The following is a 15,159-nucleotide window of genomic DNA, read 5'->3' as shown; positions in this document are numbered from 1 at the left end:
CCTCTATTACAACAACCTACCTATTGTATTTATTGTGAACTTGTTCTCGTCCTGAATATGCATGAAATATTTGCCACTGGACGTTACGCAACCAACAATCAATCAATCAATCAATCAATCAAATTTCCGGCTAGATTTCTTGTAAATATAACAAATAAGAGGTAGCTCAGTATTGTCAAAATATCCAGGAATTTGTTCTTTAACAGAATGGTCGTTAAATATACCGGCAATATTTACAAAATCAAAACCTTAATTGACATACTTTATTTTAATAAAATGCTTTTTATGATCTTCGAAAGAAGATATGTCACCATACAGTGACAGTGATATACTATATTCACGCCTCCGTCATTCTATATTTAAATTTTAAAACCTATTTAAAAAATTATCATTGCTTCGAACGTTGTCAGATTTGACACAACCTGTTTTAATCCACCAAAAATCATAATTCATTTGGTTCTTCACAATTGTAAACTAGATGGCAATTTTGTGCATTTAATTCTAATAACTATATCTTTGGTATGCATTTACTTTTAGCGTAATAGTACAAGGAATCCTATGCAAGTTAAAGTTGATCATCAGCTAGAATATAAAATCGGTAAGAAGACCACAAATCAAAATTTTAGCTGTAACATTTATATTTTGTAGTTGATTTCTTTCTACATGTACGTATGGAATATATAATACGATTTTATTAACGAACTTGATTTAATCAGGTCATTGCATTCCATTGACTTTTATGAACATATGTTCAGTTATATAACTATTAATGTAACTTCAACTTTGACATATATTTTCTTAATATGTTTTACATTACTTTATAATCGTTAGATATGGTACGTTAAACTTATCTTAAATTAAGTCCCACCAATCAGTCATACATACATGGCAGTGACGTTTTATGTAACATTAAATGTCAAAGATTATTTGAGAAGGAAGGTAAAGAGGCAGAATTCTATCCTCATATCAATTGATAAAGTAGTGTGAGTAACATGTAAATTATTAATTTATTTAGGAAAAATTTTCGATATATAATTGTTTATTGTATCTTTGGTATTGTCTGTCTTTTTTTTACTTAAGTATTTAGGCATTCTATTATTTGAATCAAGACCGCCTAAAAATATTTACTTTTAATCAAGAACACAAGCACTCGGGCAAGTATAGTAAGTAAAACGAAGGAGAAAAAAGAACACCGATGAAATTTAAAAACCATTTTGTTCTTCTTTGGTACATATTTGTATGTTTTTTAGTGATTCAGATTATAACACGATATTGACCGCTGTAATGTTGACATTTTTACCTTTTATGTCTGTTTCATTTGTTCACGCATCGTTGTCAATATAATGGCATTTGATGCAACTGTCATACAATTGAGAGGTTTAGCTAGCTGTAAAACCAGGTTCAAACCACCATTTTCTACATAAGAAAATGCATGTACTAAGTCAGAAATATGACATTTGTTATCCATTCGTTTGATGTATTTGAGCTTTTGCGATTTGATTAAGGACATTCCGTTTTGAATTTATTCGGAGTTTTATCAGAAGGCAAAATCAAAACTCAGACGCATCAACCGAATGGATAACCACTGTCATATCTTTAACTTGGCACTTGCATTTTGTTATGTAGATAATTATGGATGAAACCGTCGCAAAACATTCTATTATATTGACAACGATATTTGAACAAAACACACAGACATAATCAGAAAAAGGTAAAAAAAAAAATGGAAACAGCAGTCAACATTGTGATATAATCTCAATCACTATAAAAACAAATATAATGTAAAAGAACAACAAAATGTCATATAGACACTGCTCTTAAGCAAAATTTTAAGTCAAGACTACAAAAAAAATAAAATGGCAGGATGTTTACGTACCGAGCCACGTTAAAAGGATATTACAAAAATGGACTTAGCAGTTAAGATTAACAATTTACAAAGACAAATAAAGAACACTATAAAACGTAAAAAAAGTTGCTATTTAATGTCAGTACCTATGATTTTTACTGCAAGATCATTATGTATTATTCAAAATATCATACAATCATGTTAACATGCATAAAAATTAAGGTCACAAAAATACTGAACTCCGAGGAAAATTCAAAAAGGATAGTCCCTTATCAAGTGGTAAAATCAAACGTTCAAACAAATCAAACAAATGGATAACAACTGCCATATTCCTGACTTTGTACAGGCAATTTTTTATGTGGAAAATGGTGGATAGCCTGGTTTTCAAGCTAGCTAAACCTTTCACTTGTGTGACATCAAATACCATTATAAACGAATCTTTCGTCATATCAAATATAAACTTTGAAATGTCCGGGATGTGTGTAAACAACTAACTGGGATTGACCTTCTTTTATGCCGATGATGTACCATACGAAATACTTTTATCCTGGAAGTTTCAATTTGATGAAGTAAATCTGTCTACATGTTTTATTAAGTATCAGTTATATTGATGAAATATTGTTATTCTTCATGTTCTTTATAGTAATCATTTCTTTGAACTAATACTCAAATATGAAGTAGAGTAGACTGCTGTCCCCTGATATGTCAAGACGTATCGCACAATACTCCGTCAAAAAGTGATAAAAATCGTTGTTTCGAAACTTAAAATGAACGCAGAAGTGGAAGCATTGTGTAAGAAAATGACCCATGATCGCTTTCTGCGGCTTTTGGAAGGTCTACAAGGTATAGAATCGTTTATAGATAACAAAGAAGCGACAGCTCATCAAATTGTAAACACAGAAAAAATGACGACCTACGCCGAAGTAATGTCATATACACATTTCAGTCAAGTTAACACACTATCTGAACAAACTAACATTGAAAAAAGCAGTCAATATAGTAAACCAAAGAAATCAAGTGACCCTAGTGATCTTTTTAAGCCAATTTTTCTAAAAGATCAAGATGTGCATGGCTCGGAAAAACCTCCTCGGGCGCAATGGCTAACTAATGTTGAAATCTTCAAATCTATTAGTGCCAAAGTCCCTAAACAGTGTATAAAAGGAATACAGAGAATCAGAGAGATATGGCGAATCTATATGGACAATGAGGGTGACAGACTGTCTTTGTTGGTACAGGGGTTAAACTTACGTGGCAGGCAAGTACCCCTTCACTCACAAAACCCTCACAATCCGTCAACGCTACAAAATGACACAATACGCATAAAGGTGAAAAACATCCCCCTTTCTGCGGATGATTGGCAAATACACCGAGCCCTAACCCTTCAAGGCTGTGAAATACAAGGTTTATTTCGAGAGTATCTAAGAATAGATGGTAAGATGACAGCTTGTGAAACAGGAGATAGGCTTGTTATCAGCAAGACTCTAGACAAACCAATCCCAAGAAATCTGCCTATTGGAAGATATTTTGGGAGAGTTTTCCATGCTGGTCAACCAGAATTCCAAAATAACAACACTGGTTAAAGAGAAGAGAGAACATGTCACAAATGCCTTAAACCTGGCCATATGTTATTCCAATGTCCCAATGACTGGGTGTGCAAAATATGTAAGGAAGGCGGTCACAAAAGATAGACTGCCCAAAACATTTTCAGACTGTTAATGAACATGATCATGATGAAGCTAGACAGCAACCTGAGAATGACAATATTGCATCTGTTGACAACACAGATCAGGATGAAAATGTAAATCACACTGAATTAGAAGTTCCTACAATACCACCTGCTAAAAAACATTCTGAAAAAAAGAGCAATAACAGCAAAACATCTACTAGCAAGACAGTAGCAACAAAAAGAAATAAAGATGGAAATAGTGACAATTTAGACAAAGCACAACCCCCAATAGATAGATTTGTTAGAACACCACATAGGAGAACAGTAAATGCAAGTGACAGATCACCTCCAACACCTACAGAAGCTTTACATGACAAAACAAGTGGAAATATTGGAACTAAAAAAAGTAAAGGATAATTCAAATGTATAGAATCACAAAACAATGACAATGATTGTACGATAGTTTTATCATACAAATTTACTAAAAAAAAAATGACAAAAATGACAAATAAATTACAGCTCATTTCAAGAGTTTACCAATCAAATAGACAAAACATAAATTGTAACTTTTGCTTAATCTGTTTCAGTATTGTTTTTGTCTTGCTGAAATTTTATCTTAATTTGATATCATTTAAAAAAATAATAAAAATATGTAAAAGTTCTAAGCTCTTTAAAAGAGTTAAAAGTTGCTATGAAGAAGTATTTTTCAAATGTGAAGTTGTACTAAAATGTGAAATATGTAACCAAACTGTGAAAATGTCAAATGTAGTGTGTAGATGTTGTTTAACTATCATGATACATGTAATCATACATTAGCTGTTCAATGTTTACATTATAAACTTAGGAATTAGGTTTTTACCTATGCTATATATAGTAACACGATTCACACTATCAGTTAACGGTAAACAGAACAAGAAACTGTTCTTTCTGAACCTTACATCACTGTTGAGATATTATCTACAAATCAATAAAACATATAGAAGTAATATGATAGACCAAATTAACTACTTACCTGTAGAATACGTATATAGTCAGGCAGTATGCACATATATTTGTCCACAACTTTTCAATCAGAAAAAAAATGCACAAAGTATATATCAATTACACATGTATACAATAAAGCACCGCACTATATCCATTGTATTAAATTGAAAAACCATGCAAGTAGCGTAAATCAGAAGAAATTCTCCACGATTCAGAATATTTCGAAACATGCTATATGCTGTGTTTCTGGTTCTAAACTTAACCGTAAAAACATGAACGGCATTAAATTGTCCACCTTTCAATCGTGTCGAGTTCATGCTGTCAATTTAATATCTAATATTTACATGATAGTATTTTCCTTTCAAACACGGACATCAAATTCTAAATTATTCAATTACCATGCGTTAATTCCTACACTATCAAACTATCCAAATTTATATACAATGCGTTTTAAAATACACATTACTTTCACGAGGTTTAATAGCGGAACAATTAGTTTAAGGTCACACCAGGTGAAAGGTGATTATTATGTAGGTTGTATAGATATGTGTAACAACTATGCATTAACTAAAATAATGAATATGTATTTTAATTGTGTACCAATTGATGTAACTGTATTAAATATCTCTGAGTGTTATAAAATTGTAACTGTGTGTAGTGTGTTGAAACTTAAGTATAATCATAATTTATATATTATTAACTATGACATTTACAAATACAGTTAATCTATGTAGTCTCAACGTAAACGGAATTAATTCAAGAGAAGAAAGAAATAGAGTTATAGAATTGGTTACCGCTCAAAAAAGTGTCATAAGTTTTTTGCAAGAAACACATTTTGATGAAATTATCGAAAGGGATATAAATAGTAAAACAGAATATGATGCGTTTTGTAGTCATGGTACTACGGCTAGTAGGGGTGTAGCTATCTTAATTAAAAAATCATTTAGCTACGAACTAATTAATAAATTTATTGATAGGGACGGAAGATTAGTGCTTATCAATGTGCAGATGAATAATTCAATTTTTACATTTATTAATGTATATGCACCTAACTGTAAAACATCTAGAAATTCTTTCTTTAAAAAAGTCAGCGATAATTTAAAGGAACACGGTCTAGGAATAGCAATAATTGGGGGCGATTTTAACGAGACAATAAAACCAATTGATAGAAAATCTATACGTCCAAGTAAATTTACTCAACCTGTACATGGTTTAAAAAACTTGATTAAATCTAACAAACTAACAGATATATGGAGAAACTTGAATGAAAATAAACAGCAATTCACATGGAAAAGAAGAGATAAGTCACAAGCTAGTAGGATTGACATGATTTTTATTGGGTCAGATTTTTTACCACTAGTCGAATTTTGTAAAATCAAACCAGCTGTTATTCGGTCTACTGACCACCAAAGCTTATTTCTAAAATTTAAGCCAGGGGTATCAGAAAGGGGCAATGGGTATTGGAAAATTAACAATTCAGTATTGCAAGATAAAGCTTACCAAGAACTGATTTATACTTTGATAGATAAATATAATTTCGAAAAGGAAACATTAGATTGTAGATTATTATGGGATGGGTTTAAAATTGCTGTAAGGGAAGTAACCACAAATTATTGTAAAAATAAAGCAAAGTTAACAAAGGGACGAAGATATACTCTGGAAAAAGAATTAGAAGAAAAAATAAAATTAAGAGACGAGACAAATATAGATGACGATGAAATAGAAAAAGAAATCAATGGTATTGAAGAAGAGCTAAATAAGATATATGATGAAAAAGCGAAGGGAGCTCAAATGAGATCTAGAGAAAAATGGTTAGAGTTTGGTGAAAAAAATAATTCTTACTTCCTTGGGTTAGAAAAAAAATGACAAGTTAAAAAATCTATAAGTAAGCTTATGGGAGATAATGGGGAAATAATTTCGGATCAAGAGAAACTTTTAAATAAAATAAAAGATTATTATGAAAACTTGTATAACAAAAAAAGTTTAAATAAAGATTTAACAGAAGAATATATCAGCGATACAAAATTAGAAAATACCGTTGATGAAAATGACAAACTTATAAATAAAGGCAACAGTAGTACACCGCTGTTCAAACTCATAATTGGTAATTAAATGAGTTTGAAATGAATATAACAGATATACATAATAAAACTGAAGTATTAACTCATTACATAAAACAAACACGAATACATAAGGAATGACCAACACAGAATAGACACGCCCGACTCAGTTCAGGCCTCAACGCAGTAAATTATGAAAAGGACGTCACATACGACGGTGAAAAGGCATTAAAAATTACGTCACATACGATGGTGAAAAGGCATTAAAAATTTTGAACATATGAAATTTCTGAAACAGCAGAAAAATTACGTCACATATATAAAACTATATCTCAAAAGTGAGATAGAATTAGGATTGATTAAAGATTAAAATAGAACTAAATACTGATATTACATTTAAACACAATGCATATTGCAATACTTATTAATAGCAATTAACTATAATATGTATATGTGCAGTTTGTTATGAATCCAACTTCAAACTTAAATTATCGTACAGATTATGTTGACCAAAATTAAATCTAATAAATGACGGCGGTGATTAATTTTTGTTTCCATAACACATAAATATAATAGAAAAAACGTCAACACATTTGACAAAATCCGATGAGAATTACAAATATAACATTAAACATTTAAAACTAAATACATGAGTTTGGGATAGACAAGTACAGTAACACGTCTTACAGTAATGCAAATTCACACTCAGCAAAACAGTCACAATCGGGAATAAGTCACGTTTGGTAATTAAAAGATTAGACGACATAATGACAAACCACAATCTACCATGTGGTAAAAATGTCCTTAGCTAGTTTGGTTAAACACACATCGTATGGATCCACCAATTCGTGATGGTGTCCATAAAATTTACGGAGTGTCAATTTTAATCTGTCCTCCTCATAACTTTGTTGGAGAAGTTTCTGCGTAAGTAGCACACTCCTGTATATAAAGTCCGTATAGTGTGAACAAGCACGTGAATAACGTATCAATTGTGATATGTAAACACCATACGAAGGGGCAGATGGTATGTTACTGCTGAGAAATGGGAAATTGATAATTGGGAAGTTGAAATCGTCCCGTTTGTCATAGATTTTCGTGTGAAGTCGTCCATCTACGTCAATATTGAGGAAAAAAACAAGTTATGAAGCAGTCCTTCTAGTATCAGTAGTATCCTTAATTTCAAGTTCACTGGGATATATGAGATGTAAGTATTGGCTGAAGTATGGGTTATTCAATGATAGAACATCATCAATATATCGGAAAGTAAAATTAAAGGTGCTTTTTCGTTTTGTCTTTTAGAAGGTTTTGAATGAACTCTGCTTCATACGAGTACAAAAACAAATCAGCCAGCAGGGGTGCACAATTAGTACACATTGGAATACCGATTGTCTGTTGAAATATAAATCCTCCAAACTCAACAAATATATTGTCGATCAAAAAGTCCAGCATTTTGATAATATCCTCTTCAGTATATTTTCTGGAAGATTCAGTGTGATTCTTCACAAAATATGAATTATTGTAACCCAAAACAAGAAATTTGTATCTACGATTCCCATTTTTATAGAAAAAGCTCTGTTTTATGAGATGGTGAAGTTGATCTTTCAACTGAGCATGGGGAATAGTAGTATATAGCGTAGAAAAATCAAAAGTTTTTATGTTGCTGCAAAATTGCAAAGATTGTGATCGAAGGTTAAGCAGTAGATCTTTGGAATTTTTGAGAATCCACATCTGGTTAACACCACTGGTAGAATATATCTCCTCACAATATTTTTGAAGCCCATCTTTAACTGTAGAAAGAATAGTAGTCAGTACTTTAGAAAGATGTTTAGTCGAATATTTTGAAGAACCAGCTATGTATCGTTCTTTATATGGAGTTTTGTGTAATTTAGGTATCCAGTGTAATGAGGGCAAGTTTTCTTCGTTTTCTTTGATGTTGATACCAAAAGAAAGAAGGACAGATTTATGATTTTGTAAAATTTCGTCCTTGGTAAATGATGTTAAAGAATATGTAGGATTACCAGTATTTTATCAATTCCAAGCTCTGTAGTGAGACATTGCAAATAATGTTTTTTTACATATGAAGACAATATTATTGGAGGCTTTCTCTGCTGGAACAACGACATATTTGTCATGCAAAGAGGATAAAGCATCCACAACCTCCGGATTCTTGAAAGGGTTAGAAACTCTAGTACTCATATTACATCGTAGTTTATGTATGCGCCTCTGAATGCATGATCGAATAGCTTTGATCCATTCAGACAAAGTGTCCAGTTCTGGTTCGTCTGGTTCGCGCTTTACCCATTTTCTTGCATAGTCCTCAACTGCATCCATCAGTAACTTGAAATTCTTTTTCCAGTTGATGGGCTGGGGAATTCTATATTTTGGTCCCTTGGCTAACAACTCTCTTAGTTGTTCATTGGTAACAATGCCAAGGTCACCAGTAATGATATGACCAGCTGGACTGTAATTGTATTGTGACGATGTACATGAGCAATCCGGAGGCTTGGATTTTGTATCTTTGAGGTTAAAAGCCTCTAAAACTCTCTTGTGGTTGAAAATCTTGGATGCAATAGACTTGGTGTAAGTATAAGAAATAACAGGTGTAGCTCTATTTTTGAAGTAATCAGGTATAGTTTTTTGTACAGATTTTTGATGGAAAATATTGCTAATATTTACAGCATCTAAACCTTTATTGGCGAATTCTACCTTAAAAAAAACAACGTTTTTCCTCACTGTTGGATGTAGTGGATACGGGTTTGAATAGTCTATGGTTAGCAATGTCCATGATAATTGAAACTAATCTATACAAAACAGAACGAGAATCAGTAACGGAAGTATTTTTGGCATCTTGAAATAGTAAAGAAAGTTTTGACAATGGAATGGAGTATAATTTAGTTCTAATGTGATGAATTCCTAAAGGTTTTTGAACAGACGTTAATAGACTATCAATTGTCACGGTGTGTACAGCAGGTGGTATATATTTTCTGTGACCATGAATTCTATTTCGTCGAGCAGAAGTATTAAATAATTGTAATGTATTGACGGTACTACACCTGGGACTAGACAACATACCTACACCATCAATTTTGTCATTGCATCCATAGGGAATGGCTGTTCCCAACTCTCTTATCCAAAAGTCTTCTCTTTGTAAACGATATGGTGTACTCAATATGGGGTCATTTGTTGGATGATATATTTTCTCTATAATCCGGACTTTCATTGAAACAATAGAATGGTCAGGCTGATTGAAATGTTTATAGAGAAATTTGTTGTTATTAGGATCATTTACATTAGACCGATGATCATTCATTCTAAAATTGAGTCTTTGTCGAGTTTCCCCGACGTAGATCAATCCACAAAGAGTACATTCAATACCATATACAATATTGGAAGCAGTGCAATTCAAATCCTCATGACTATGTGTATTGTAATTTTTGGTGGTTAAATTACTTTGAAAGTGGGTATCAGTTATTAGCATATCACAGGTTTTACAATTTTTACGGTTACATTTGGAAATAGAGCAATATTGATGGTTGTCATTGAAATCTAAAATATCTGAAAGTTGAACAGTACACGGCCGAATATATTCAAACTTGTCTGAATTTTTATAGTACAATGAGGATTCAGAAGACTGCACATGTGTCATTTTCATAACATCATTTAAGATGATCCTGGGGACACCTGATAAAATCGGTGTTGTTGTGTCCTTGACAACAGCCGATTGACACCTTTTTATCCTGGGCGTCGTATCATCCAGTATAATATTTTTTGTTCTACTAGTTTTCATGCTGTTAGGCTACCGGACTGGTAGAATCCTCGGGGACAGATTGTCTACAGCAGAGATTCCGGTCCGGTGGTGATAAATAAAGGCAACAGTAGTATACCGCTGTTCAAACTCATAAATCCATGGACAAAAAACAAAATCGGGGTAACAAACTAAAACTGACGGAAACGCATAAATATAAGAGGAGAACAACGACACAACACTACAATGTAACTAACACACACAGAAACGGACCAAGCATCAGACAAAATCCCACGAAAATAACAAATATAACATCAAAACCAAATACATGAATTTGGGATAGACAAGTACCGTGACACGTCTTATCGCAATGTCAATTTACACTCAAAAATAAGAGAAAACAAACGACGCAACGTTAAACTGTAACACACACAGAAACGAACTATAATATAACAATGGCCATATTCCTGACTTGGTACAGGACATTTTTAAAGGAAAAAATGGTGGGTTGAACCTGGTTTTGTGGCATGCCAAACCTCGCACTTAAATGGCAATGTTAAATATAACATAGAAATGACAACATAATATTACAGGACTACAATACAAATAAATAGGAAAACGTATTAGACAAGGAAACACATGATTAATGAATAACAAAAAGGTTTAAAATTTAATACGCCAAAAACGCGCCTCGTCCACACAAGACTCACCAGTGACGCCCAGATATAAAAGATCGAAAGCGATGGGAAAATTACAGTGGAGGAATGCACATATGGTATCTTTAAAATGAAATTAAATAAATCTCCATGTCTTGATGGACTTACGGTAGAATTTTATAGATTTTTTTGGAATAAACTTAAATCACTACTAGTAAATGTCTTAAATACAGGATACGATAGAAACAGTCTTTCATATTCACAACGTACTAGTATATTAACTTTGATATTTAAAAAGGGGGATCCATTACTTTTAGAAAACTATCGTCCAATATCACTTCTTAATATAGATTTTAAAATTTTGTCATATGTTCTTGCGCAACGTTTAAAAAAGGTACTTCCAAAAATAATAAATGAGGATCAAACCGGTTATGTTAAAAATAGATTTATTGGGTTTAATCTGAGACAAATCCAAGATGTCATAGACTACTCAGAAACATACAAAATAGAGGGAGCAATTGTTTTTGTGGATTTCACAAAAGCATTTGATTCTTTAGTGTTATTGTTTGTTTTGGCTGTTGAAATTATGGCTCTTAAGTTGAGGAACAGCAACGAAGTAAAAGGAATCACTATTAAGTTAGATGGGAAAAGTCACAGCATTAAAATTTCACAACTAGCAGATGATACAACATCATTTTGTAAAGATAAAAACGATGTAATATCTGCAATGAATATAATCGAAATTGTTGGCTCATTTTCAGGACTTTTGGTAAATAGAAATAAAACAGAAGGATTGTGGATCGGGAAATTAAAATCATGTAAAGATAAAATTGCGGGAATTAATTGGGGAGATAAACCCATTAAAGCATTAGGGGTGTTTTTTGGACATGATAAAGATGAATGCAAAAAATTAAATTGGAATTGTAAAATAGAGAAAATGATGAAATTGGTCAAGACATGGGAAAAAAGGAATCTATCAATTTTAGCGAGAATACTTATTATTAAAGCATTAATTTTGCCGTTATTTACGTTTTTGGGAAGTGTCTGCTTAACTCCTGAAAATTATATTAAAGAAATAGAAACAAGAAGCTTTAAATATATTTGGGATGGGAAACCAGACAAAGTAAAACGAAACCTGATAACACTTCCTTACGAAAAAGGAGGACTACAAATGGTCGATTTTAAAGTTACTTTATATCGCTTAAAGCATCATGGGTATATAGACTACTTAATGGTAAATTTGCCAACTGGAAGCTTTTAAATATTTAAAAGTGTCTAATAATATTTTAGTTATATTTAATATGAATTTAAATGATAGAATATTTTAAATATGTTCCAGAATTTTATAGAGAAGTAATAAAGTCCTGGATTTTGACTGGGGGTGGGCAAACAAAACAAGCAGTGACATATGCTAATATAAGAAAACAAACAATTTGGGGGAATAAATTTATTGCATTTCATAAGAAACCAATTATCTTTGAAAACTGGATTAAAAGTGATATAATATACTTGAATGACATTCTAGATGACACTATGTCACTATCAGAAAATTATATTTTGAACAAATTAAAGTGTAAAGTAAACTGGATTGCTGAATTTCATAAATTGAAACAATCCATTCCACAAAATTGGATTGACATAGTTAAACAAGAAAATTCTGTCCAAAGTAAAGTAAATATCCAGAGAAATAAGATCACATGGAAAGATCGTTATTTTGAGACTACATTTTTTTTTAAAATAAAATGTTATATGACTCTCTAGTGAATAGTAAAAAAGAAACGTCAGTAAGAATACTTAACTGAAAATAAATTTAAAATATACAGATGGAAACTACTACAGGTAATTGTACCAACCAAAAAGCATTTATTACAATGGAAAATAACTAATAACAGTTTGTGTAATTTTTGTAACATAGAAGAAGACTATGCTCATTATTTTTTCAATTGCTCTTATTTAACAAGATTTTGGCAACAAATAAACGATCTCTTAGAAAAGAGTAATTTAGATTTTTCAATAAAATTACAACACATGATATTTGGATACAAAATTGCAGACAGCAAGTATTTCCCAATAAATTTTTTGGTTACAATTATTAGTTTTTCAATATATAAGTCGTACTATGTATCTGAGCAGAAAACAAAAAACATAGACGTATTCAGAATTTTTATTAATGAATACTCCAAGAGAGTAGATACCAATATTAATGGACATAAGACATTAAGTCCAATGTTGCTTTCAATTAAAAGAAACATAATCAATGAATAATTTTTTAATATAGAGTTTTGTAAACAAAATGTATGTCAATTAATTTAATCAGCTGCATTATTCCCTGGGTAGTCAGTGGATTGTAACAGGGTACGTCAAGAGAAGCTTGGAATCTTGATGGTTTATGTAACAAGCAATATTTGATGAATAAAATTATTATGTAGTTAAAAAAAAAATTATGAAAAGTAATTGTCGTCTTTTCTTTGAATTCATACACAAATATGAAATGTAATTGTCGTCTTTTCTTTGAATTCATACACAAATATGAAATGTAATTGTCGTCTTTTCTTTGAATTCATACACAAATATGAAATGTAATTGTCGTCTTTTCTTTGAACTCATTTACTCAAATATGAAATGTAATTGTCGTCTTTTCTTTGAACTCATTTACTCAAATATGAAATGTAATTGTCGTCTTTTCTTTGAACTCATTTACTCAAATATGAAATGTAATTGTCGTCTTTTCTTTAAACTCATTTACTCAAATATGAAAAGTAATTGTCGTCTTTTTTTTTAATTAATATTCAAATATGAAAAGTAATTGTTATCTTTTCTTCGAACTAATACTAAAATGTAAAAAGTAATTGTCGAGATGTAAAATGTGTCACCAGTGTATCTGTTAACTATAAAACAAAGATAAAACAGGAACCATCTTAAATTTATGTCACGTTCCTAAATCCGTTTTTGAAATTAAAATGGACAAGGGGAGTGGAGTTAAATTTTCTTTTAATATACTTGGTACTTTATTATATTAAGCTAAACTTATATATAAATAAATAAAAGAAAACAATATGGAATTGATAATAGATTTCACTTGTGAATAAGAGAATGTGTTGTACATACATTTATAATCTGAAAAAGAAGAATTAACAAATATAACACAAGTGAACCCAACCTACGCTTAAATCTATAGAATAAAACTGAACTGCGTCCAGTAATTTCTAATATTAAAGGAATAAGGTCAGTTTCAAATACAGTAAATCTACACTGACACTATAACAAACCAAATTTAAATACTGCTTATACAACATAACCTTTTTAAAAAGAAACTATTGTAACTAATTTGTTTGTTATTTTGCATCAAAATGAGGCGTATTTGTCAACTGAACTAAAACAATCTGTTAAAAAAAATGAAAATGAAACAGAGAGTCATTAATGCTCTTAAAATACAGTATCGCGTTTCGATAACAGGATTATCATCTGATTAAATTGTATTAGTATGGAAATATACAAAGAGGTGTTAAAGTTCACAAACGATGTATTTATGCAAATTTTATACGCCTAGTATTCAAAAGTTATATGTGAGCAGTTGCAAAGAATGCCAGAAACAATAATTTAGAATACTTGGAATAGCTACTATCCCCTTCCCTGCAATATTTTCGGTAAGAGTAACGACATAAAAAGTAAAGTTATATATTTAGACTAATACAAATTAGGGAATATTCTGAAATTATAAAAAAACAGAAATATTATTGTCTAAATGTTTTTGTTTTTGTTTTTGTTAAACATGTTTTATTATAACATATCGTACAGAACAAAAAAATAGAAGATTGGAGGTTAATACACAATGGTAAAGTAAATATCATGTCCATACGACTGCATAATAAAGGTGTTATATAATGTAAGCAAATGCCCTCCAAAGATAAAAAAATAATTTTGGTTTATAATACACACCAATAGATAAGCCGATAAACAGACTCTTCATACCTGTATATACGCATGAAACTTTTTTTTCGGAGGAACGTCTATTTCTTTCCGTTCATTGATACAAAAATAACATAGGTTTCGAACTTCAAAATTGCAAGATTACTGACCGAAATATTACATTTCGGTTTCATTTACAAATGTATCTATAGAAACTAATTATATATTGGTTGATGTAATCTTTGATGTGCATTTTATTGTTGAAATATGAACAATGCATTTTCTTTCTATAA

The 15,159-nt window shown here is 31.0% G+C and overlaps 1 protein-coding gene across 1 annotated transcript in view; it reads left to right on the top strand.

Moving 5' to 3' along the window:
• The first annotated feature begins 882 nt into the window (after positions 1-882).
• Positions 883-15,159, top strand: part of LOC139526158 (glucose dehydrogenase [FAD, quinone]-like) — a 35,825-nt gene continuing 21,548 nt past the window's right edge. Inside the window, exon 1 of the mRNA XM_071321291.1 lies at positions 883-983. Within this exon, the coding sequence (XP_071177392.1) occupies positions 886-983 (98 nt within the window). The 5' untranslated portion in view covers positions 883-885. The remainder of the gene's footprint in view (positions 984-15,159) is intronic.

Source organism: Mytilus edulis, chromosome 6, assembly GCF_963676685.1.
Source record: "Mytilus edulis chromosome 6, xbMytEdul2.2, whole genome shotgun sequence".
Taxonomy (NCBI): Eukaryota; Metazoa; Mollusca; class Bivalvia; order Mytilida; family Mytilidae; genus Mytilus; species Mytilus edulis.
This window is presented reverse-complemented; position numbering and strand designations above follow the sequence as displayed.